Source organism: Corapipo altera, unplaced genomic scaffold, assembly GCF_003945725.1.
Source record: "Corapipo altera isolate COAL_440 unplaced genomic scaffold, ASM394572v1 290, whole genome shotgun sequence".
Taxonomy (NCBI): Eukaryota; Metazoa; Chordata; class Aves; order Passeriformes; family Pipridae; genus Corapipo; species Corapipo altera.
This window is the reverse complement of record NW_020885041.1, coordinates 232,699-253,997: the sequence shown is the minus strand read 5'-3', so window position 1 is coordinate 253,997 and position 21,299 is coordinate 232,699. Positions and strand designations below refer to the sequence as shown.

Genomic DNA, 21,299 nt, shown 5'->3' with positions numbered 1-21,299 from the left:
CGTGATTTAACAGACACAGGACACGAGGCATAGCCCAGATTTCATCAAGGGACATTTTGGCATCTCAAAAGTCCCACTTCAGACTCTTTGTAGAGACAAATGTGCAGTTCTCCTGCCTGAGACACCACGGGGCAAAAGGAATTCCTCCTAAAGCCCTGGGAATTCTGGATCCTTCTTCCCTCCCCATGCACGTGTTGCCTGCCTGGGAAGTTCCTGATCTTTCCTCCACCAGATGGAAGGAAATTAAACTGGGACCACATCTGCCCATTAAACTGCACTTCATTCCCAACAGCTGGAATTAAACTTGTACCTCACCTCCAGGCAGTGAGAGAGATCCAGGGTTACTGTCAGAAAATAAGACTTACAACGTGCAGATGTGCCCAAGGAAAGGTGTTAAAGGGCATCAAGAGAGGACTTTGTAGAAAAAAAAAAGCAATTTAAAATTTCAGTTTTCCACAGGAAACGTGGAGTTTGAGTCACTTCTGCCCCTGAATTCCAAGCATAGTTCCTCCACCTACTCAGGAATATTTCCAGAGCGATAAATGGTGCTGAGCAGCAACTGAATCATACACAGAATGTTCCAAGGGAGAAGCTTGGAAAAACTGTGAATTCTTTTTTAAAGCACTGGCTCTTGGGGTTTTCACTGTGGCCACTGATTCCCAGCTGGATGTGCTGAAATGCTCTAAAAGAATCCAAGCACTTGGAATTCCAAAGTTCCTGGTTTTGCAATTCTTTGGAGCTCCAGTCCTACTCAATTTCATAATTTCCTGCCGCTCTGGACACCATAAATTCCATTTATTTTAAACTCCCTTGCTGTGCTTCAGAGCCAAACCTATTGCTAAAACTTCACTCTGTTGTCTTTCTCCTTCTAATTCTCAAAGTTCTTCTCCCTGTTTCAATTCTCCCCTTTATCCTCCCTCCCAAGGTGTCCTGCAGGGGATTCCAGGGCTGATCTATCCTGACCAACCGTGTCCCTCACTCCTGCTCTGACCTCTTCTCTGTCCTCCTGCTTTCATGTGGTCCTGCCTTCTCTTCCCTGGGCTAAATTAGATATTTTGAACCAAAGAAGAATGATGTTGAACTTCATTTTGCATGGGAAAGCTTTCAAAGTATTGAGATCCTCCCAAAAACACGCTCCCAGTTTGGAACAGACCTCGGGGACTGGGGAGATTTTGCCTCATCACCCCCTTGTTGTTAATAACACAAGAAAATGATTACAGGGAATGCCATTCCTTGGAATATCACATCTGGTGACACCTTCCAGCAGCTCCACACGTGGGCAGGTCTCCTAGAAATCCTGTCTCCAGCTGAGCAGAAGAGCCAAGGGCTGGAAAACCTCGGCCTCTGCAGGGCAGAAATCCCACAGTTGCACTGGAAACCCCCAAAGGGCTCAAGGGTTTGACCCTTGGTTTGCAAAACTCACAGATATCTGGCACCGAATCCTCATTAAATCTGGGATTCAGTTGGGATGGATCTCGGGAGGAAACATTCCCCACCACGTTTTTTTCCAAGCAGGAATAAGGAGGAGAGGATACATACAGCCACAATGAGGAAATCCAGCCAGCACCAGGCGTTGGTGAAGAACTTCACAAATCCATAGGCACACCACTTGAGCAGCATCTCCAGGATGAAGATGTAGGTGAAGACCTTGTCTGCATATTCCAGGATGGTCCTGATGGTTTTCCTCTGCTCTATGTAAATATCCTCAAAAGCCTGGGGAACAACCAGGAGCTCGTGTCATTCCATGGGATTTATTCCACAGTCTCATGTTGTTATCCAGAAGCTTATTCAAATGACACTCAGTTAAATATATATTATAAATATAAAATATATGTCATACATAGTAAAATGAATTATGTTTCTTACACGGTGAATTTTATCTGCTCGAGTAGTTGAAATGCTGCAAACACTAAACCAAAAATAAAAAAAAAACCACAACCCCCCAAAAAATGGAAATTCCTGGTCACAGGTTGCACTCAATGATCCCGGAGGGCTTTTCCCACCTCAGTGATTCCTGGATTTTGTGATTCTGTGAAATTGGACTTAGATACAGGCTGACCTCGCCCCAAATCCTCATGATGAGCAGGACCCAGATTTGCAGGCTTTAAGGTTTGGTTCTTAATTTAAACTTAACTGAACTCTTCAATAAAGGCTTTTGTACAGTACCCTGAAGGAGCTGTGCTGTTCTCCAGGTAAGAACCCCCCCAGTTTGCTTTTCCCCCACATTTCCTATGCACAGTTGGACACCCCGAGCTCAACCCACCCCGAGCTCCACAGCCTGTACTCACCAGAGCTCCACTGCTCAGGAGGATCATGAAGATGATGAAAGTCTCAAACCAATTGTGCTCCACGATCAGGAAACAGGTTTTCCTCAAGGTCCACCACGACTTGCCCAGCCCTTCCTCGATGTTGACCTGGCAGCACTTGCAGCGCTGCATGCACCCTGCGGGGGGGACAGGGCACAGGGGGCTCAGGGAACGCAGCATTCCAGGCAGGAACAGGACATTCTCGCCCTCAAGGAGCAGTTTTGGATGCCACCAACACCAAACACGAGGGGTTTCAGTTCGAATCCTGCGTTCCTGAGGATTTTGGGGATCGTTTCATCACCCCCGTGCCCCGGGCACCCGAATTAACACCAGTTTGGGAACAGATCAGCTCGTTCTGCTCGGGGAGGTCCAGGCACTTGAGGGGACGAATGGAAAACTTGCTGATAAAATAACCTTGAACCATTTAAAGCATCTTTGCCATGGGAATACCTGCAATGGATCAGCTGCTGAAAGACATTGAGGCCAGAGACAGGAGGGGAAAAGTACTCTGCTTCTGAGCACTCAAGGCACCAGCTGTACAAAAACCATCTGTTCTACTGCAGGTCATCTGTCATTCTTTAGAAATTCCTCCCTGGGAGGGTGGGGAGGCCTGGCACAGGTTGCCCAGAGAAGCTGTGGCTGCCCCATCCCTGGAAGTGTCCAAGGCCAGGTTGGACAGAGCTTGGAGAAATCTGGGATAGTGGAAGGTCTCAAAATAAGCTGAGAGCCAGCCCTGATCTGGGCTGGCCTAACCCTGAGGTGAGCTTACAGCAGATCAGTCCCCAGGACAGCTCAGAGACCTTTTCCTTCCCCCAGAGCTCACCTTCTGTGAAACAGGCATCAGGGTCCAGGTACTCCTCCGGTGCCTCCACAGGGACTTCTTCCACCTCAGGCTTTATATCAATGGTGCTGCCCTCAGAGGAGCTGGTGTCATCGAGTTTCTGAACACAAGACAAACCCCCACCCAATCAACAACCAGTTCCCAACAAATAATGGACCTTCCCGACGGTTCAGCCACAGTTTGTTCACCACATTTACTGGAGTGAAAGTTGTTTCCTCGAGATCCTGACCCACCTTACACCTCATGTCAACAGGACAGACAGGATTAAGCAGTGATATGATGAAAGGTGTCCCTGTCCATGGCAGGGGAGTTGGAACTAGATGATCTTTGAGGTCCTGACCCACCCAGGCCATTCTGTGACTCTATTCTACACATTTTATGAGTATTTGTGGCTTTCCACAGAGTCACAAGGAACTTCTGCCCTCAGTACAAAGACAGCAGAGATTTTGTGCTGGAACCACCCAGTTCTCCCTCCCAGCAGGCCAAATGACCTGAGTGAACCTCCAGCCCTTCCCTACCCCCCCCAAAAAACACCCCACCTCTTTGCTGCCGTCGGGGTCCGTGTCGCTGCTGAAATCCTCCGTGTTGAGGTTCTCGAAATCCGACTCGCCCACGGCGATGGGGACGCGCACGGTGAGGTTGGGGTTGTTGATGAAGGACATGTGGTCCTCGTCGATGATGTACTTCTCCACGCTGCTGCCGATGCCGCTCGTGGTGCCGTTGCCGTTCTTCTGGAAGTCGATGTCCCTGTTGATGTCGGCCCCGGTGTGGTTGGCGATGCAGTTCACCTTCTTGTCGTACAGCTCGTCCAGGGGCTTCACCTCGTCCGCCTCCCTCTGCTTGAAGTGGGTGTGCATGAACTCCCGCACCTTCGCCTTGGTCCAGGCGATGCCCTTCTTGATGCGGATCACCGAGATCTGCAGGTTGTTCATCTCCCCGTCGTCGTCCGTGGCTGCCAAGTTGTCTGCGCTGAAGGAGCTCAGCAACAAGGCCAAGAACAGGTTCAGCACCTGGAAGGGAAGAGGTGATGCTGGGCTGACACACGGGGGTGTGTTCCCAAAGGACCCAAGTCCTGCTTTGTCTCCAAACACCACTGAGGATGAGCTCTGGTGTCCCACAGGCCTCCTGAGGTGCCCAGGGCTCAAGGAACGAGACCCTGACCCTGCAAGACGTCCCCTGAACGGGGGACCCCAGTGCAGCACAGGGCTCTGAGGGGTCCCAGGGGTCTGTGCAGGTACAGGAGTCCCTGACATGGAGCCCCTTGCAGGCTCCAGGCTGCAGATGTCAGAGAGGGACTGAAGCAGCAGCCACCACCCAAGGGATTTAAATTCAGCCTTACTGGTTTAGACCCATCCCTGGCTCAAAAAAAAAAAAGGGCCAAATCTTGGCATTCTGAGTGATCCCTCCTGGCTCTGTTTCCTTGCCCACATCCAGTGACAAACCCCAACACTTATTTTGCCAAAACCCCTTGGCAAGACGGGTCCTCCCAGAGAGAGCTCCCACCACCACTTGGACGGCTTGGGACCGTTCATGTGACTTCATTCTTGCTCACAGTTTTCCTCCACAGGTTTTTCCTCACAAAATTTAAGGCCAGAAGGAACCATCATGATCTAGCCCAGCCTCCCACACAACGGGCCGTGCAGCTCCACAGCCCATTCCTGCACACGACAGCACCTCATGACTGAGCCAGTGGGCAGGTTTTTAGAAGACACTTCCAACCTCGTTTTAGCACTCCAGGGCCTTCCCCTGAACACCAAATTATTTCATTTCCCGGCTATTAAAACCCCAGGTTCTGCTTCTTTTAAGCTTCTTTTACTCCTCGGGCCAGGTGTGGGTCTGTCCCCTTGGGCTGAGGGTTTGTTTGGATGTTTGATTTGTGGGCAACTGTTTAAGGCCCTCACCAAGCAAAGAATATTGTGCTACCAAAGCCCACAGGACTGTTCATAGTCAGAGGCCGTGAAGGACCCCAACAGAGCAGGAACAGACTCACAAATCACCACTCCCTCGTCCTGTGGTCTCCCCGAGCTCTACCCTACCCAGAGGCAACCAAGAAAGCCCATCAGGTAACCATTTACTGACCACTAAATTTCCGATGACCATGACCATCATGAAGACAATCAAGCACATGGCCTGTCCTGCCACTTCCATACAATCCCACATGGTCTCAATCCATTCCCCACACAACACACGGAAGACAATAAGGAAGGAGTGGAAGAAATCGTGCATGTGCCAGCGGGGTAGCTCACACTCCTGACTGATCTTGCAGACACACTCCTTGTAGCTTTTGCCAAAGAGCTGCATCCCCACCACGGCGAAGATGAACACGATGATGGCCAACACCAGGGTCAAGTTCCCCAAGGCACCCACTGAGTTACCGATGATTTTTATCAGCATGTTCAGAGTGGGCCAGGACTTGGCCAGTTTGAAGACTCTCAGCTATTTAAAAACAAACAAACAAACAAACAAAAAGACACTGAGTTTCATCTTAAAAAAACGAGGAAAATCAGGCAGAACTGCCTGAAAAACAACCAGCTTGTATTTTATGCAAAGATGAGCCCACGTTCCTGCCACCGGGGTTGGTGGGAGCAGGGAATGTTTAACCTCTCTTGGAATTTGGGCTTGTGTGTTCTGCACTTAGTCACCCCATACACACGGATCTCCCTTCCCCAAGGAAAAGTCACCCTTCCCTGCCCAAATGCAACGAGCTGTCAGTCAGAGCTTGAAAAGGGAAGTTGTAAAGTAAGAAGGGGCCACAAAAATGGCACCATTTCGTTGCTGTCCTCCCTAAACCCAGAAAAAAGTGGATTTTCCCTTTTCTCATGCACACAGGAAACATTCCTCATGTAAAGGGAACGGCTGGAGCTGTGTCAGGGGAGGGTCAGGTTGGATATTAGGGTGGTTGGGCACTGACCAGGATCCCCAGGGCAGTGGGTACGGTCCCAAAGGTTGCCAGAGCTCCAGGAACATTTGGACAACACTCTGAGGGACAGGGTGGGATTGTTGGGGTGTCCTGAGCAGGGCCAGGAATTGGACTGGATGATCCCTTCCAACTCAGGATATTCCATGACTCTGGGACTCTAAGCTTCCTAGTAGTCCCATGACAGTAACACTGGAAAAGAGCTGGAACTTGGAATACCAATCGGAAAGATCGCAGCACGGAAAGTCCTTCCACATCCGCCAGGCTCAGCTCCATCAAACTGAGGGAGACAATAAACCCATCAAAGATGTTCCAGCCCTCCTGGAAATAATAGTAGGGATCCATGGCAATGAGCTTCAGGAACATTTCTGCCGTGAAAATCCCCGTGAAAACCTGGAGTGGGGAGGAGAGACAGACAAAGAACAGGCAAAGAGTGGCTTTTGTTAGTGTTTTGATCCTCAGGCTAAATCCTGATGGTGCAATTTGTTCTAAGTTTAAGTCTGTATCAACAAGCTCTGCATGGCACAGCAGGAGCAGATCCAGGGGGAGCGTTTCCCACCTCTCCCTTACCAGATTTCCTACGGAGAGCACGTGCTCAAACTGGGGGGTCATGGGGTGGTGCTCCATGGCCATGAACAGCGTGTTCAGCACGATGCAGATGGTGATGGCCAAGTCAACGAAGGGATCCATGACGATCAGGTTCACGATCTCCTTCAGCTTCATCCAGTACGGGTGGCACTCCCAGATCAGGAACGTGTTGGCAAATTTGTACCAGCAAGGGGGACACTTCCTCTGGGACTCCTCCAGCTCTACGGGTACAAAACAAAACAGGGGTCAGGCTTCACCTCTGAGGCTGAAGACAAAGAGTTACAAAGCCATGAATCTCAGGACCACGGCCACGACAGAAGAGTTGGGTCAAGTTTTGGGACAGGTTGGACATCAGGAGGAATTTCTTCATGGAAAGGGTGGTCAGGCCTTGGAAGGGGCTGCCCAGGGAGGTGGTGGAGTCCTCACCCCTGGAGGTGTCCAAGGAAGGACTGGATGTGGCACTCAGTGCTCTGGGCTGGGGGACAAGGTGGGGTTTTGGAGGGGTTTTCCAACCTCAGGGATTCTGGGATTCCATAATTTTATGATCATACTGAGTGTCACTGACTCCTCCTCTGCCCCTGCACAAGAGCTGCACGACCCCTGCCCCAGGTCACCAAACCTGCAGCTCTAACCCTGAGCTCCACCTGAGCTTTATGATTCAATGCAAATTACTCCAAATGAGGGGCTATATTTAACTCAGAACCGATCAAGGTAAAAGAGTTTAAACCAAAGTTACAGATTCTAAACTGCCTTTGGTGCCAGTTTTTAAATAACTGAGATGAATTCTGTGCTGAACGCGGCCCTGGTCTAAAAGAGGAAAGAGATGACATAATGCTGCAAAGGATTTTCAGCAGGAATAACCTGATTAAGACAAACCACATCCATTTACAGAAATCAAACACGATGCCGTGTCCATCTTTTATTTTTATTTTTTTTTTACACTGCCTCATTTCAAGTGCTTGGGGGGAGAGGGAAGGAGGGAATCCAACTGAGGAGTTCCGCCCTCTATTTGTTGACTTGCTGTGGTTCCAGTCAGGCTGTGAAGCTGTGAATGCTCAACTTTTATTTCTCATGGGTAGAGGGAAAGGACCACTGTGCTCTCCTTCCCATTGGTTCTCTGGTTGCTTAGTATTTAGTTGCCTTGGAATTTGGGAAGTTAAAAGGAGGCCCGTGGCTCTGGAGCCCGTGGGCGGTTGCGCAGGAGGGAAGCGGCAGCAGAACCCTGCTCTGTTTCTAAGTATATTTAGTTTTCATACAATTTTATTGCAGGAGACAGCAGGAATTTGAGATCATCAACCTCATGTGGCTGCTGCTCAGAAATTCTTGCTGGTTCCTGCATAACATATTTGGAAGTCGCAGCTCCATGTGCTGTCCATTCCAGAATTCCCATCAGCCAGCAGCCCCTTTCCCTTCTGACAGCTGTCACACTGCAGCTCTCAGGGTGGCTCCAGCCCTTTTCTCCCATGGACTGCAGCAAAAGAGGGTCTCTCCAGGCCCTGGAGGATGGCCCAGAACAGATCACCTGGAGCAGACGTTGTCTCACTCCTCTGACCTGTGCATTCTAATTATTGTAAAGTTACAGTTCTTTGCTGCCTTTTCTTCCACCTCTCTGTAATTCAGGGGCAAAACTAAGTAAAATAAAGCCTAATGAACACTTCTGCCTCAATAATGACTGAAAAGGAGCAGGTTTAGGCAAAACCCAGTGCATGAACACGAACTGCCTGAAGGCAGGGGGAGCTGAATTCCATAAATCCGCAGGGAATCCGCCAGGTGCTCCCAGCCCCAAACTGATCTATTTGGGGCCTGTGCTCCCCACCCTACACCCCTCAGCAGCTCCCTGACAGACCACAGAGTCACAGAGAGGTTTGGGTTGGAAGGGACCTTAAAGCTCATCCCATCCACCCCCTCCCATGGGCAGGGACACCTCCCACTAGCCCAGGTTGCTCCACCCTGGAATGGGACACTTCCAGGGGTGAGGCAGCCACAGTGTCTCTGGGCAACCTGTGCCTGGGCTTCCCCACCCTCCCAGGGAGGAATTTCTTCCCAATATCCCATCTAACCCTGCCCTCTGGCACTGGGAAGCCATTCTCTGTGTCCTGTCCCTCCATCCCTTGCCTCCAGTCCCTCTCCAGCTCTCTTGGAGCCCCTTTAGGCACTGGAAGGGGCTCTAAGGTCACCCTGGAGCCCCCAAACCACACCTACCCTCGACAAGGGTGTTGGTCAGCCCGGTCATGACACTGTTGGTCCGATCCTTCCTTCCATAGGACGCGTTCACCTGATCCATGGAGACCAAGAGAGACCCACCAGGTTTCTTTCTAATCTCAATTTCAGTTGTACCCTGCAAAATGCAGAGGATGGTTAATACAAACTCTTGAATCTCCCCAGAATTTTTACACACCCTCAGCCCACAAAGGTGGTACTTATTCCATATTTTCATATTCTATATTGTCTATATCCTGTATTTCTCTATTTCCTGTTGTCCTTCCCACTTTCCTACAACATCTAAGTGGTCAAACCAAAACTCAGATCCTCATTTCTGCTGGCCCAGTGCTTTGCAGCCTTAGACAAACTAAGGATTATATTTCAAAGGACATTTCCAAATGTTCTTTAAAGAACTGCTGCAGTACAACATAATTTACTCTCTGTGCTCCAACCAACCACCTGGGCAGTGACTCTTTCACCAACACCTTTAGTCAGAGGTGAACTCCACCCCAACATCATCTGAGCCACCCAAATTAATAAGGTTTATAACTTAACAGTATCAGCATTTATTTCAAAATCTGCATCTGAAAATTAGGCTGCAAGAAGCTCAGCCCCCATCCTGGAGAGCTCGTGGGGATTCCTCCCACTCCAGCCCACGATGCAGCTGATTTTTCCAACACACCAGGGATGTGAAATCCCCTCTCATTCCACCCTGGGAAGGATCACCCTGCTCCCCTCCAGGCAGAGCTGGCACCTCAGTTTCCCTTTCCAGGATTGCTCTGGAAATGCCCAGAAAATCCTGGGCACTGACAGAGAACTGGGCTTTTATTCTCCCTGCATAGAGTCAGTAAAATAACGGCTAATTAAGAGTTTCTCTCCACACCATGCAGGTTTTACTGCTCCCACCACATCCAGGCTGTGCTAGAAAAGAGGATTAAATACTGAAGCAAAACCCTGTATAAACGTGGTAACAAGGGTAGAACAAAACCAGGTAGCAACTGATGCTTAACAGAACTAATCAAGGTAAAACAGGCTGCAAAAACTCAAATAATTTAAAAAATAGTTTGGAATTTATAGGCACAGTAACCAGATTTTCCATTGACTCAGGTCTCTCTCCAATGATGTTGTTTAATCAAATCCAGATTCATCTGTGCCCCACTAAGTGATATTCTATTTCTGGAGCATTGTTTCTCTCCTGCATTCTGAAATGCTGATCCACTAAAAGGTTTCTCAACAACAAATTCATTCAACTAATCACAAAAAGCCACAGTCAAGGAGAACCCAACAATTAAAAAAAGAGTAGTTTGAAGAATCCTTATTTCACCAACAGGTCCCCTTGCAAACCTCAGCAAGAGCAAAAAGATTGTTTGGATTTCCCTTTAATCCCCCACTGTTCTCTCACTGTGGAGAACATTCACAACAACCTCTGGGAGCTGGGCTGGTTTTTCCCACTTCTGTGCCTTGAGCAGCTCCGTAGGAACCACCCCAACAATACACTGAGGTTCCTGCTATTATTAGTCCTTTAATTAAGGACTCAATTCCAAGCCTTCTTCCTCCAAGGAAGCTGGAGGGGGCGGGTTGTTGATGGGAAGGAGGGAAAGGGGCAGTGGAAGCTCGGGGTGTTGGTGAGGATGGATGGGATCACCTGTGGTTGGACAGACTGGGCTCCAGTCCAGGAGGAGGAAGAGGGAAAAGAGGGTAAAGAGGAGAGGGAGGAGGGGGAGGAGAAGGAGGACGGGAAAGAGGAAGGAGAAGAGGAATGGAAGGGGAAGGGAAAAAGGAGGAGGAAGAGGAAGAAGAGAAGGAAGAGGAGAGAAGAGGGGAGAAGGAAGAGGAGAAGAGCAGAAGTAAGAGGAGAGGAGGAAGAGGAGAGAAGAGTAGAGGAGAGAAGGAAGAGGAGAGGAGAGAAGAAGAGAGAAGGAAGAGGAGAAGGAGGAGGAGGAGAAGAGGAGAAGGAAGAGGAGAGGAGGAAGAAGAGAGGAGGAAAAGCGAGAGAAGAGGAGAGAAGGAAGAGGAGAAGGAGGAGGAAGAGAAGGGAGAAGAGTAAGAGGAGAAGAGGAGAGGAGGAAGAGGAGAAGAGGAACAGGAGGAGATCCCACCACACGCTCTGATCTCGGGCACCCCCTCCCGCCGTTCCGTGCCTCCCCTCCCCTCTGACCTCGGGCAGGATGCGGCCCCCGGGCATGCTGGAGGGGGGCCCCCCGATGAGGGACACGACGCCGTTGCAGTCCACGGTGCTGTTCCTCTTGACGTTGCGGCGCAGGGCGGGGAAGATGCGGGAGGAGCGGCTGCCCTGGCTGTAGCCGCTGTAGCCGCTGTAGCTGCTGCGCCGGTCGCGGCCGCGGATGGGGATGAACAGCGAGTCCCGGCGGCCCTCGCTCTCCTCCACCGTGCTGTGCTCGTCGTCGGCGAACTCGTTCTCCGAGCCCGGGTCGCGGAAACGGCCCTTGTAGCTGAAGATGCTGCTCCTGCTGTTGTGGCGGGAGAGGAACGGGGAGCCCGGGATGCTGAGGAGAGACTGGGGGGGAAGGGGGAGGACAGCGGGGTGAGCGGGATGGGGATGAAGGGATGGGGTGGTTTCACAGACTCACACGATGGTTTGAGGTGGAAGGGACCTTAAAGATCATCTCATTCCCACCCCCTGCCACGGGCAGGGACACCTCCCACTCGATCAGTTGCTCCACTACATCAGGACACTCCTGGGAGTGTCCCCTGGCCTGGGACATTCCCAGGGATGGGGCAGCCAGAGCTTTTCTGGGCAACCTGTGCCAGGGCCTCCCCACCCTCCTAGGGAGGAATTTCTTCCCAATATCCCAGTTTCTTCCCAATATCCCACCTAATCCTGCCCTCTGGCAGTGGGAGGCCATTCCCCCTTGTCCTGACACTCCAGGCCCTTGTGAATAGTCTCCCTCCACGTGTTCCTCCCCCCTCTCCAGGTCTGTACAGACCATCACCCCTCACTCATTGGCAGCACTGGGAGAGCTGCTCCCTCCTGGCTGGCTGAGCTGGCTCAGAGCAGGAATTAACTGGCTGGATTCCCTTCCCTCAGGAACAATTCCTGCTGGGGGAAGTGTATGTGAGGGCTAAGTGTCCTAAGTGTCCTCCTGCTCTGCTGTGAGCAGATCCTTGGACATGCTAACCAGGATCTAAACTAGAACATTATCCTGACCTCCAGCAAGCACAAAAACCAGTGAAGGAAGTTAAAACTACCTGGTTCATGATGGAAAACTTCCTTCCCAGCCTGTTATCGGGCAGCCTGAACGCTTTCCTCCTCATGCCATCCTCGGATTCTGACTTGAACACCTTCTCAGTGTCACACTTCTCATCTCCCTCTGACAGCTCCTTGTCCTTCCGCTTTTTCCTCCTGTTCCGACGCTCCTTGGCGCTCTTGGAACTGAGTTTGGAAATCTCTGAGGAGCTCCGGGACATCCTCCCCCCACCATCATCCTCCACAGCTTCTTCAGAGACCGTCCCAGCCGAGGTGACCATGGCAGCAGCCTGAGGGGGGAGGCAAGAGAAGGGAAAATAAATCACATCTTTCCCTGATTAATGCTCCATCTCCTGCTTGGAGGAAGAGTTTGGCTCAGTGCACGTGGGCACAAGTCCAGCCCAGGTTGCTCCAACCTGGCCTGGGACACTTCCCACAGCTCCTCTGGGAAATCCAGTGCCCCACCACCGTCAAAGAGAGGAATTTCTTCCTTTCTCACCTGTGCCTCTTCCTGCTGCTTTTTCAGCTGCTCCAACATGGCCTTGAACTCGGCCTCCTTCTGCTCTGCCTCCTCCAGCGTCGCCTGGTTCTGCTCCTCGTAGGCCATGGCCACCACAGCCAGGATCAGGTTCACCAGGTAGAAGGACCCCACGAAGATCACCAGCACAAAGAAGATCATGTAGGTTTTTCCTGCCGCTCGTAAGGTCTGGGAGTGGAAAATAACGGCAGAGGGATCAGGAGAGGGAAAGGGAGGAGATCTCAGGGTGACACCCGACGCGTGAGCAGGCCCCGAGCTTCTTGACCTGAATGCTTCTGAGGAAATCCAGCAGTGCTGAGAATTTCAAGCTCAGCACTTCCCCTGCAGAGCACTGGAAGCTGCAGGTTGAACACAAAAGGTGACATCCCCCTTCCCCTCCGGAGGGAACATCCAGTGGGTGCAGACTGAGAGGGGTTCAGAGGCACAGAGTGAAACCCAAGGCTCAGGCTCCCTCAAGACGAACCAAAGCGAGGAAAAAAAGCCACTTCATCAAGTCCCCAGAGCACCCTCAGGTCACAAGGGAGACCTGTGCCCTCCAAAGGGCCTGAGCACCTCCTGTGAGCAGAGCTGGGCTCCCACCACCTCCTGCAGTGGGTGCTGAGGTTCCTCCAGAATTAATTCACAGCTCAGCTGGACCCACCAGCCCCTTCTGGACTCCAAGCCCAGCACCTGCTGCCAGGTAACATCCCCTTCCTCCTCCAACCCAACACCTCACTGGGCAGCTTCTCCTTCAGAGAAAAGGAATAAAACAAAGCTTCTCCCATTCCCCTTTCCTGGTTTATCCCCAAATTCTCACTGTGTGAGAGGCAGAAGGGAAGCATTTACTCACTAGCTGATACAAGTTTTCCCAGAAGTCCTGAGTCATAAGGCGAAATAAAGCCAGAAAAGCCCAGCTGAAGGTGTCGAAGCTCGTGTAGCCGTAGTTGGGGTTCCGTCCTGCCTTCATGCACGTGTATCCCTCTGGACATTGGCTGGGGAGGGACAACAGCCAGGTCAGGGCATGGAGAGGGACAAAAAGGCACCAGCTTTGGCCAAAAGTGCCTTCAGAGCTGAAGGTCAGGATGAAAAAACAACGGGAGGTGACAGCACGAGGCAAGTTCCCCATTTCTGAGCCTCCACTCTCCCTTCTCTGATGATCCCTAAGATTGGATTCAGAGGGAAACGGTGCCACTGGCACCACCTGCCCCCTGAGGTGACGTGGAAAACCCACTGCAGCAGCAGTGCATTCACAGTTAGAGACAGAAATTATTGAAAGCTGGTGAAATAACACCAGAACCAACCAAGGAAGAGACAGGGAATATTCGGAAGGTTTTGCCAGCATTAGCCACCCATCAACAGTGAAGGTCAACACTCACCCTGCATCCGAGCTGTTACCACAGAGCAAAGGATCCGCGGCACCAGGAATGATGTAAAAATTTGCTGAAGAGGGTGAAAACGAAGAGGTTACAGGTAAATACATATGGAGGTAGAAGATTTAACAGACTACAGCACCATAAAACCCTCCACCCAAGAGCCCCCCCCCCCCCCCCAAATCCCCTGCTGAGAAATTTATTGGTAAAAATACATTTTGGACAAAATACTCAGTTCAAAGAGCACAGCCAAACCCCTTAAAAGGGTGAACCCCACCAGAAACACCCTAATGGGGTTCTAAGAAGCTGAAAATTCTCTGGGCATGGGGGGTTTTCACTGCACAAAGCGCCACAAACCACGCTGGAAATGGTGGGCACCTCCCTGAGCTGAACAAGGAGGTTTTGGGGAGCCTCAGAAACACCTACACATGTTGTTGGTGTACTCCTCCCAGTCGAAGCCCCTGGAGCCGTTATCCAGGAAGGTCTCGTTCACATTAATTGGCCAAATCACACACTTGTTCCTCAGGTTGCCCATGAACAGCTGGAGCCCAATGAGGGCAAAGACACTGAGGCAGAAAACTGTCAGGATCATCACGTCCGACAGCTTCTTCACCGACTGGATGAGGGCACCCACGATGGTCTTCAGGCCTGTGGAGAGGGAAAGGAGACTGGAAATCACTCCTGCAGCAGGAAAACACACTGCAAATCCATCCCAAACCATACAGCACCTTCTAACACCTCCATGGGGGGAAAGATCCTGGCTACAAACTGGGGGGGGGCTCCTGAGAATCCCCATGTGGGGTTGGGTTTTCCAGCTGCCCCAAGACTGGGATGGAGGGACCAGCTCAGGGGTTTTGTGGGGAAGGAGGGACAGTCAGAACAAACCCAAACCCTGTTTGTCCCTGAGAATGTCTGAGCTTTGCAGCCAGGCTGAGGGATGTTCTGCCCTGCACACAGGGGGTGTCAAACAGGGATGTTAAAACTGGGATTTGCTGCCACAAACCCCTCGCTGGCACGGGCTCTGACACCTCACTAAGATCAAACACCTTTAAACTCTCCCACCTTGGGTTTCTCCTGCTCATCTGAACTGTCCCAGCACTTCCCTTCCCTGTCCCAGCACTTCCCTTCCCCCTGTGGGAGCTGAATTTTCCATTTGGATGGATTTCACCTGGTGCTTTGGGATCCCTCGGGATCCTTGATAGACTCAGTTCTAAAAGTGAACTCAGGCATAAGCCAAGAATCCTTCTGGTTTCTCAAACCAGTCTGGTCTGTGAGAGGAACCCCCCCCAGGAGGAAGGAAGAACTCAGCACTAATTTTTAGGAAACAGGTCTAAACTAGCAAGAATTTTGGAGGCAGAAGCCACACAGATTTAGGGCCCTTTAATCAGCCTTTCTAGTGTTTAGTAGGATAATTCTATGACTTATAAATGAGCAGTGAAGGGAGGAAGGAGGAAAAAAAACCACATAAATCATGGATCCAGCTGGATTTGGGGCCAGTCAGATCCAAGGCTCTGGCTGAGGCCACAACAACATCCCACAATAAACCCCTGACCAGAATCCTTGGTCCCCTCCAACCTTCCCCTTCTGTACCAGTAGAGGGTTGAGCCATGTCAGGCACATAAAGATTCATAAATACATGGTTATAGATACATTCCTTAATTGGTTACAGATACATTCCTTACAGAGGGACAATTTTAAAAATGTCATTTCCTTCCATCATCCCAACTTTTCCTGGATGCCAAAGCCCTGCCCCGACCCAGAGCAGGTTTTTGCTGTTAGTTCTGGCAGACACATCACCCCCATGCTCATCCCACAGCTCTGCTCTTCTCATGCACCAGCCCTGGGGTTCCTGGTTGGGATGCTGCTCCTTCAGAGGAGTGCAGGAAAAGGGGGTTTGGAACCAGGACAAAACTGGCAGCAGGAGAGTTCTGGCAACAAACCAGGAACACTCCAAAAAAACCCCACAACTCCAGCAACAGCAGCTCCAGGTTTTCCTGGGTCCTGTGTGCTGCACGTGTGACAAAAGTGTGTCCCCATCAGACAATTCAATGTAAGAACTTCAAGGGCCAACAGGGAAAATCTCTTGAGACCATCACAGTTTCACAGGGACCCCCAAGCCATAAAACCAAAGCAGTACTTTCATATTTTAGCCCCCAGGAGCCACAGTCTGCTCCTGTCACACAGATCCATGGAGACCACGGAATTCTGCCCAGTTTCATGGCAGATCCTGGAAATATTTCCCATTTTTTATGTTGTCTCAGAAACACACAAATCCCAATTATTGGTAGAAGGTGTAGCCAGCACTCAAAGCACTAAAACAAGTTTCTCAGTAGCTCAGCACAGGGTTAAAATTCCCACTCCATGTGCTGAAGCAGAAGGGGAATCCCTTTAGATTTTAATATTCAGTGTGTTCTGAAAAATCCCTTTCTGCCTGTGAAATGACAGCAGTAAAACCCATAAAGAGCACTTCATGCCTTCACATTAAATAACCCAAAAGGCCAATTACCCAAATGCTTTATATTCCTCCTGTTGTTAGTCCCAAAATCGAGGGGGGTGAGGTCTGTGCTGCAGAACCACACCCAGACAACCCTCCCCCAGAGAGGGATACAACACCCAGGGTTTGGGCGTTTCCAGGTGTGTTCAGTGTCTCCCAACACCCAAACAGGGTCCCCTCGGCTGCATGTGGCAAATCACCCTTTTAATTAAACCAGAATATGCAGCAGATTGTGCCCTTGGTACCAATCAGGGCTGTGCTGAGCTCAGCAGGGCTCAGCCCCACCCCTCTCGCTGCCACTGGAATTCAATTCCATTCGTTTGGAGTTCTGTGGAGGGAATGATCCAGAACTGAGCTGTCCTGCTCCCTTCCAGGGGAAGGCAAGGCAGCCACACAGTCAGGAACCAGCTCCTTGAAGCTGCACCATCTCCACTCTGCTATGATTAAGAAAGCAGAACAGGCAAATCTGGTTCCAACAGGGATGTTTCCCTCTGAGCGAGGACCTGGAGCAGGCTGAGAGAATCCCACTGCACGTCAGGCCTGCCCAGGGCGCTGCCAGCAGCAATTCCCAGGGATCTTTTCTCTTTAATATCCCCAGACACTAAGGAAGGCTCAGCAGGAACATCACTCCAGAACGTTCTCATGGGGTGCAAGGGAAGCAGGTGCCACATCAGAGCATCATCATCATCACCATCATCATCATCATCATCATCATCACCATCATCATGCACAACAGGCAGGTGCAGCTGATGGGGTTGGCAGTCTGGGATGGGCCCTACAAATCCACAGGCTCTTCCCTGGCAGCCTGAGAGAGCAGAGCCACCATTCCATGATCAGGGAATGTCTCATGGAACAGACTCCAAAGGACCTGCAGAGCAGTCGGGGGGTGACTTCGGGTGCCTGCCCTGAGACAGGCTGAGCACCTGAAAACCTGCTGATCCCTGTGAGAGCTGAGCCTGACCTTAAACTTAGGGGCACTTGTGAGAAACCACCCACACAAGGCTTTTCTGTACAAGAATTCAGGATCAGGAAGTGTTTTAGGCCGGGCTGGATGGAGCTTGGAGCGACCTGGTCCAGGGGAAGGTGGCCCTGCCCACGGAATGAGATGAGCTTTAAGGTCCCTCCCAACCCAGACCATTCTGGAATTCTGGGATTCTCAGTCCATAATCTGTGTGTCTCACAACAAAAGAAGGGCCCCTGCTCATCCTGTGACACACAGATGAGTTACAGGTCTAGAAGCAGCTTTGGGAGGCTCAGCCCTGCCAAGTCCAGCTCAGGAAATGGGCAAAAGGTTTTAATCCCGGTTGGGTTTCACTCTGCTGTTTTGCACAGTTATTCCTAAATCTGCAGAAAGGTTGGTGATAAAGGGGCAAATCCCTGAGCCAGAAACTGCTCAGCCTGAGGGGGAGCCTGAGCCTTCATTCACCTGCAATTAAACTTCAAGCCTGGCTTTAATCTCAGAGATGGGCACGCCAGGGATGCACACAGGGACAGAGGAGTAGGGAATAACAGCCTGTTCACCCCATGATTTGGTGGCCCAGAAGCCTTGATTTCAAACTGTTCTGTCACACAGACTGCTAATCCCATCCCAAAAAGCCCAGTGCCACTTCTGAGAAACGAGCAGTGCAGGGAGGGAGGGGAGATGGAGAGAGGAGACACACACAAGCCCAGCCTCTAATGCCGAAGGGTTCTCACCTGGAATTACAGAGATAGTTTTCAAAGCTCGGAGAACTCTGAAAGTTCTCAATGCTGAGACATTCCCAAGGTCCACAAACTCTGTGACATATCTGCAATGAGGGAGGTCACACACAAAAAACACCATGACAATACACACACCAAAATAAAACAACAACTACAGACAAAGCAATACATCACTCACAGGGGCCTGTACCCGACAGCTAAAACACCAACCGGGGCCTTACCTGGAATTACAGAAATAGTTTTCAAAGCTCTCAGAACCCTGAAAGTGCGCAGAGCTGAAACATTGCCTAGGTTTACAAACTCTGTTATATACCTGCAGAATTAAACCAGAGTTAATGGCACCGTTGGGGTCACCTCCCCCTGCATAAATCGTCTGCTTGCAGGACACAGCTCGTGATTTAAAACGCTTCAGGACGGGCAGGGAGGAGACAGAGACAGAAAAGTTGTGGAGGCAAAACCCGGTTTAAGTCTCTCCTCTCTGCAACCAGCTCACCCAGGTGCATGGGTGGGTACCTGGATCCTCACCTGGAATCATGGAATCATGGAATATCCTGGGCTGGGAGGGACACACAGGGATCATCCAGTCCAACCCCTGGCCCTGCACAGACACCCCGACAATCCCACCCTGTCCCTGGGAGCGTTGTCCAAACCCTCCTGGAGCTCTGGCAGCCTTGGGGCTGTGCCCACTGCCCTGGGGAGCCTGTTGAGTGCCCAACCACCCTCTGGGGGAAGAACCTTTCCCTGAGATCCAGCCTGACCCTGCCCTGGCACAGCTCCAGCCCTTCCCTGGGTCCTGTCCCTGCTCACAGGGAGCAGAGGTCGGAGCTGCAGCCCCCGAGGAGTCTCCCCTCAGTCTCCTCCAGCTGAACAAACCCTCAGCTGCTCCTCCAGACCCTTCCCCATCCCTGTGTCCCTGCTTTGGACCCTCTCCAACACCTTTACAACTTTTTGACATTGTGGTGCCCCAAACTTCCTCTACAGGGCTCAAAAATTCAACGTCACCTCTGCAGAGGGCAACTGTGGAAGTGTCACATCTGTGAGGAGTCCTGGTGACACCACCCTAAGCATCCTGGTCTGGTGGAAGGTGTCCCTGCCCATGGCAAAGGGTGCAACTGGATGAGCTTTAAGGTCCCTCTCAAACCATTCCAGGATTCCATGATTTTATGATTCCTCAATTCAGGGTTTTCAGGTATATTTGCTCCACTCCATGTTTTTAATAAATCATGATCATCTTTTGCTTTGATTAGCATCCTCCACTTTCATTAGCATCCTTCATTTTAATCAGCATCCTTCATTTTAAATCCTTTATGCTCCACTACCTGTTTCTGAGCCACAGGTAGGTTTGATCATCCCCCTTTTCCAGGGGGATAAACCCAAGATACACAGAGAACATGTTTAGTGCAAGGCACCAGAGTTCTATTTTACCCCAATTTAGAGAATATTTCCTCTGTGCTGTCTGGGGAGAAACTTTCAAGTGCTCTGAACCCTTGGAAATCTGGCTCCTGAGCCTTCCTACATGATCCCTGTTCCCTCAGGCCTTGGTGACCACGGGAGCCCAACAATGTGCACCTGCAACATCCCAAAAATAAATGTAAAAGGGGAAAAATATCTCTTCCACCAGCAACTCAGGGACCACTGACGTGGACCTGGTTTCCATCAGCAGGACTGAGCCTGAGCCAGGATCACCTCAGGGCAATAAGAAAAAATGAGGAATAAGGAAAAAACCAGTCCTGATGGGACTCAACATCCCCCTGATCCTCAGTGTCAGGACAGTGGGAGCTGATCTGGCACGAGAGGAAAGAATGAGGAAGGAAAACCAAGTTAATTCCTTCCTTGGGGAATGGGTTAATAACCACAGTTATTAATGGGTTATTAGTGGGTTATTAGTGGGGTAATGACTGTCCAACCTCCAGCTGCAGCCCAGGAATATTTAAAACCCCAGCCCAAGGGGGAAAGAGAGGTAGAGACTGGGATTTAAAGATATTTGGCTCCTGGTCCCACACTGAGCAGCACCTCTGGCACGTGAGCCATCGAAAATCTCGATTAACAAAGACAATTCTCAGAAAATCCTGGGGGTTTTTTTGCAGCAGCAGCTCCACAGTTTAGAGCTGAGATTCCATCAGGCTTTAAAACCAGGAGAGAAATCTCCTTTTCCTTTACAAACCCCCCCCTCTTCCCCACAGAGCCCGGAGATAACCTGGAAACTCGACTCACGCCATCATGATGACGCTGAAATCCAGCCAGTTCCAAGGATCCCGCAGGAAGGTGAATCCATCTATACAGAAACCTCTGGCAATGATTTTCACGAGTGACTCGAAGGTGTAAATCCCAGTGAAGGTGTACCTGGGGGCAGGGGGAGGGAGACACGGGCTGAGAACAGCCAGGAATAAAGGGGCGTTTTGGCCCCCGGAAAAACGGGAATGACAAACCCTGAAAATGGGAATGACAGACCCGGAAAATGGGAATGACAAATGGCTCTGAGGGATGATGTGTCCGTGCAAACGGGCAGGGGGAGGAACAGGGAAGGGGCTCAGAGTTCTGGGGAGGTTCTGACAGCACAAGAGTTGGTACTTACTCCACGTTCTTGGACCATTCGGGCGGGTTACTAAAAGTCATGAATACACAGTTGGTCAAAATAGTGCACATAATGATCATGCTAAATACTGTGGGGCAAAGTCAAGGAGCAAAGGGACACGTGGTGGCTCTGTAACATCCCCCTCTGGTCCCCAAAAATCACGGAGTGCAGGAAAATGCAACCATTTCCAGGCATAATAAAGAGCCGAGATGCTTCCAGCACTCGTGGGAAATAAGGCTATTTATATATTATATACCATATACTAAATATAATATAGAATATAATATACAATATATAATATATAGTATAATATATAATATTTATATAGGTAATTTCTATACTATACAATATTTACAATTTATATACTATATATATACTATTGACATATATATACTATTGAAATGCTATATACACTATTGACATTATATATATGTTATTTACATACTATATATACTATTCATATACTATATACACTATCTATATACTATATATACTATTTATATACTATATATACTATGTACATACTATATATATACTATTTACATACTATATATACTATTTACATACTATATATACTATT

The 21,299-nt window shown here is 50.2% G+C and overlaps 1 protein-coding gene across 2 annotated transcripts in view; it reads right to left on the bottom strand.

The window, feature by feature from the left end:
• Positions 1–21,299, bottom strand: part of SCN8A (sodium voltage-gated channel alpha subunit 8) — a 50,608-nt gene that overhangs the window by 12,592 nt on the left and 16,717 nt on the right. The window contains exons 4-20 of one of the 2 annotated variants that reach the window (XM_027668506.1): positions 20,720–20,809; positions 20,359–20,487; positions 18,366–18,457; positions 14,376–14,597; positions 13,956–14,019; positions 13,430–13,571; positions 12,562–12,768; positions 12,065–12,352; positions 11,013–11,372; positions 8,855–8,990; positions 6,635–6,873; positions 6,284–6,457; positions 5,227–5,583; positions 3,687–4,157; positions 3,130–3,247; positions 2,289–2,443; positions 1,540–1,713 (exon numbers count right to left, since the gene is read on the bottom strand). In XM_027668506.1, coding sequence (XP_027524307.1) covers positions 1,540–1,713; positions 2,289–2,443; positions 3,130–3,247; positions 3,687–4,157; positions 5,227–5,583; positions 6,284–6,457; positions 6,635–6,873; positions 8,855–8,990; positions 11,013–11,372; positions 12,065–12,352; positions 12,562–12,768; positions 13,430–13,571; positions 13,956–14,019; positions 14,376–14,597; positions 18,366–18,457; positions 20,359–20,487; positions 20,720–20,809 — 3,418 coding nt within the window. Of the gene's footprint in view, positions 1–1,539; positions 1,714–2,288; positions 2,444–3,129; positions 3,248–3,686; positions 4,158–5,226; positions 5,584–6,283; positions 6,458–6,634; positions 6,874–8,854; positions 8,991–11,012; positions 11,373–12,064; positions 12,353–12,561; positions 12,769–13,429; positions 13,572–13,955; positions 14,020–14,375; positions 14,598–18,138; positions 18,231–18,365; positions 18,458–20,358; positions 20,488–20,719; positions 20,810–21,299 lie in introns of both variants that reach the window. The other variant, XM_027668505.1, reaches the window with a different exon arrangement.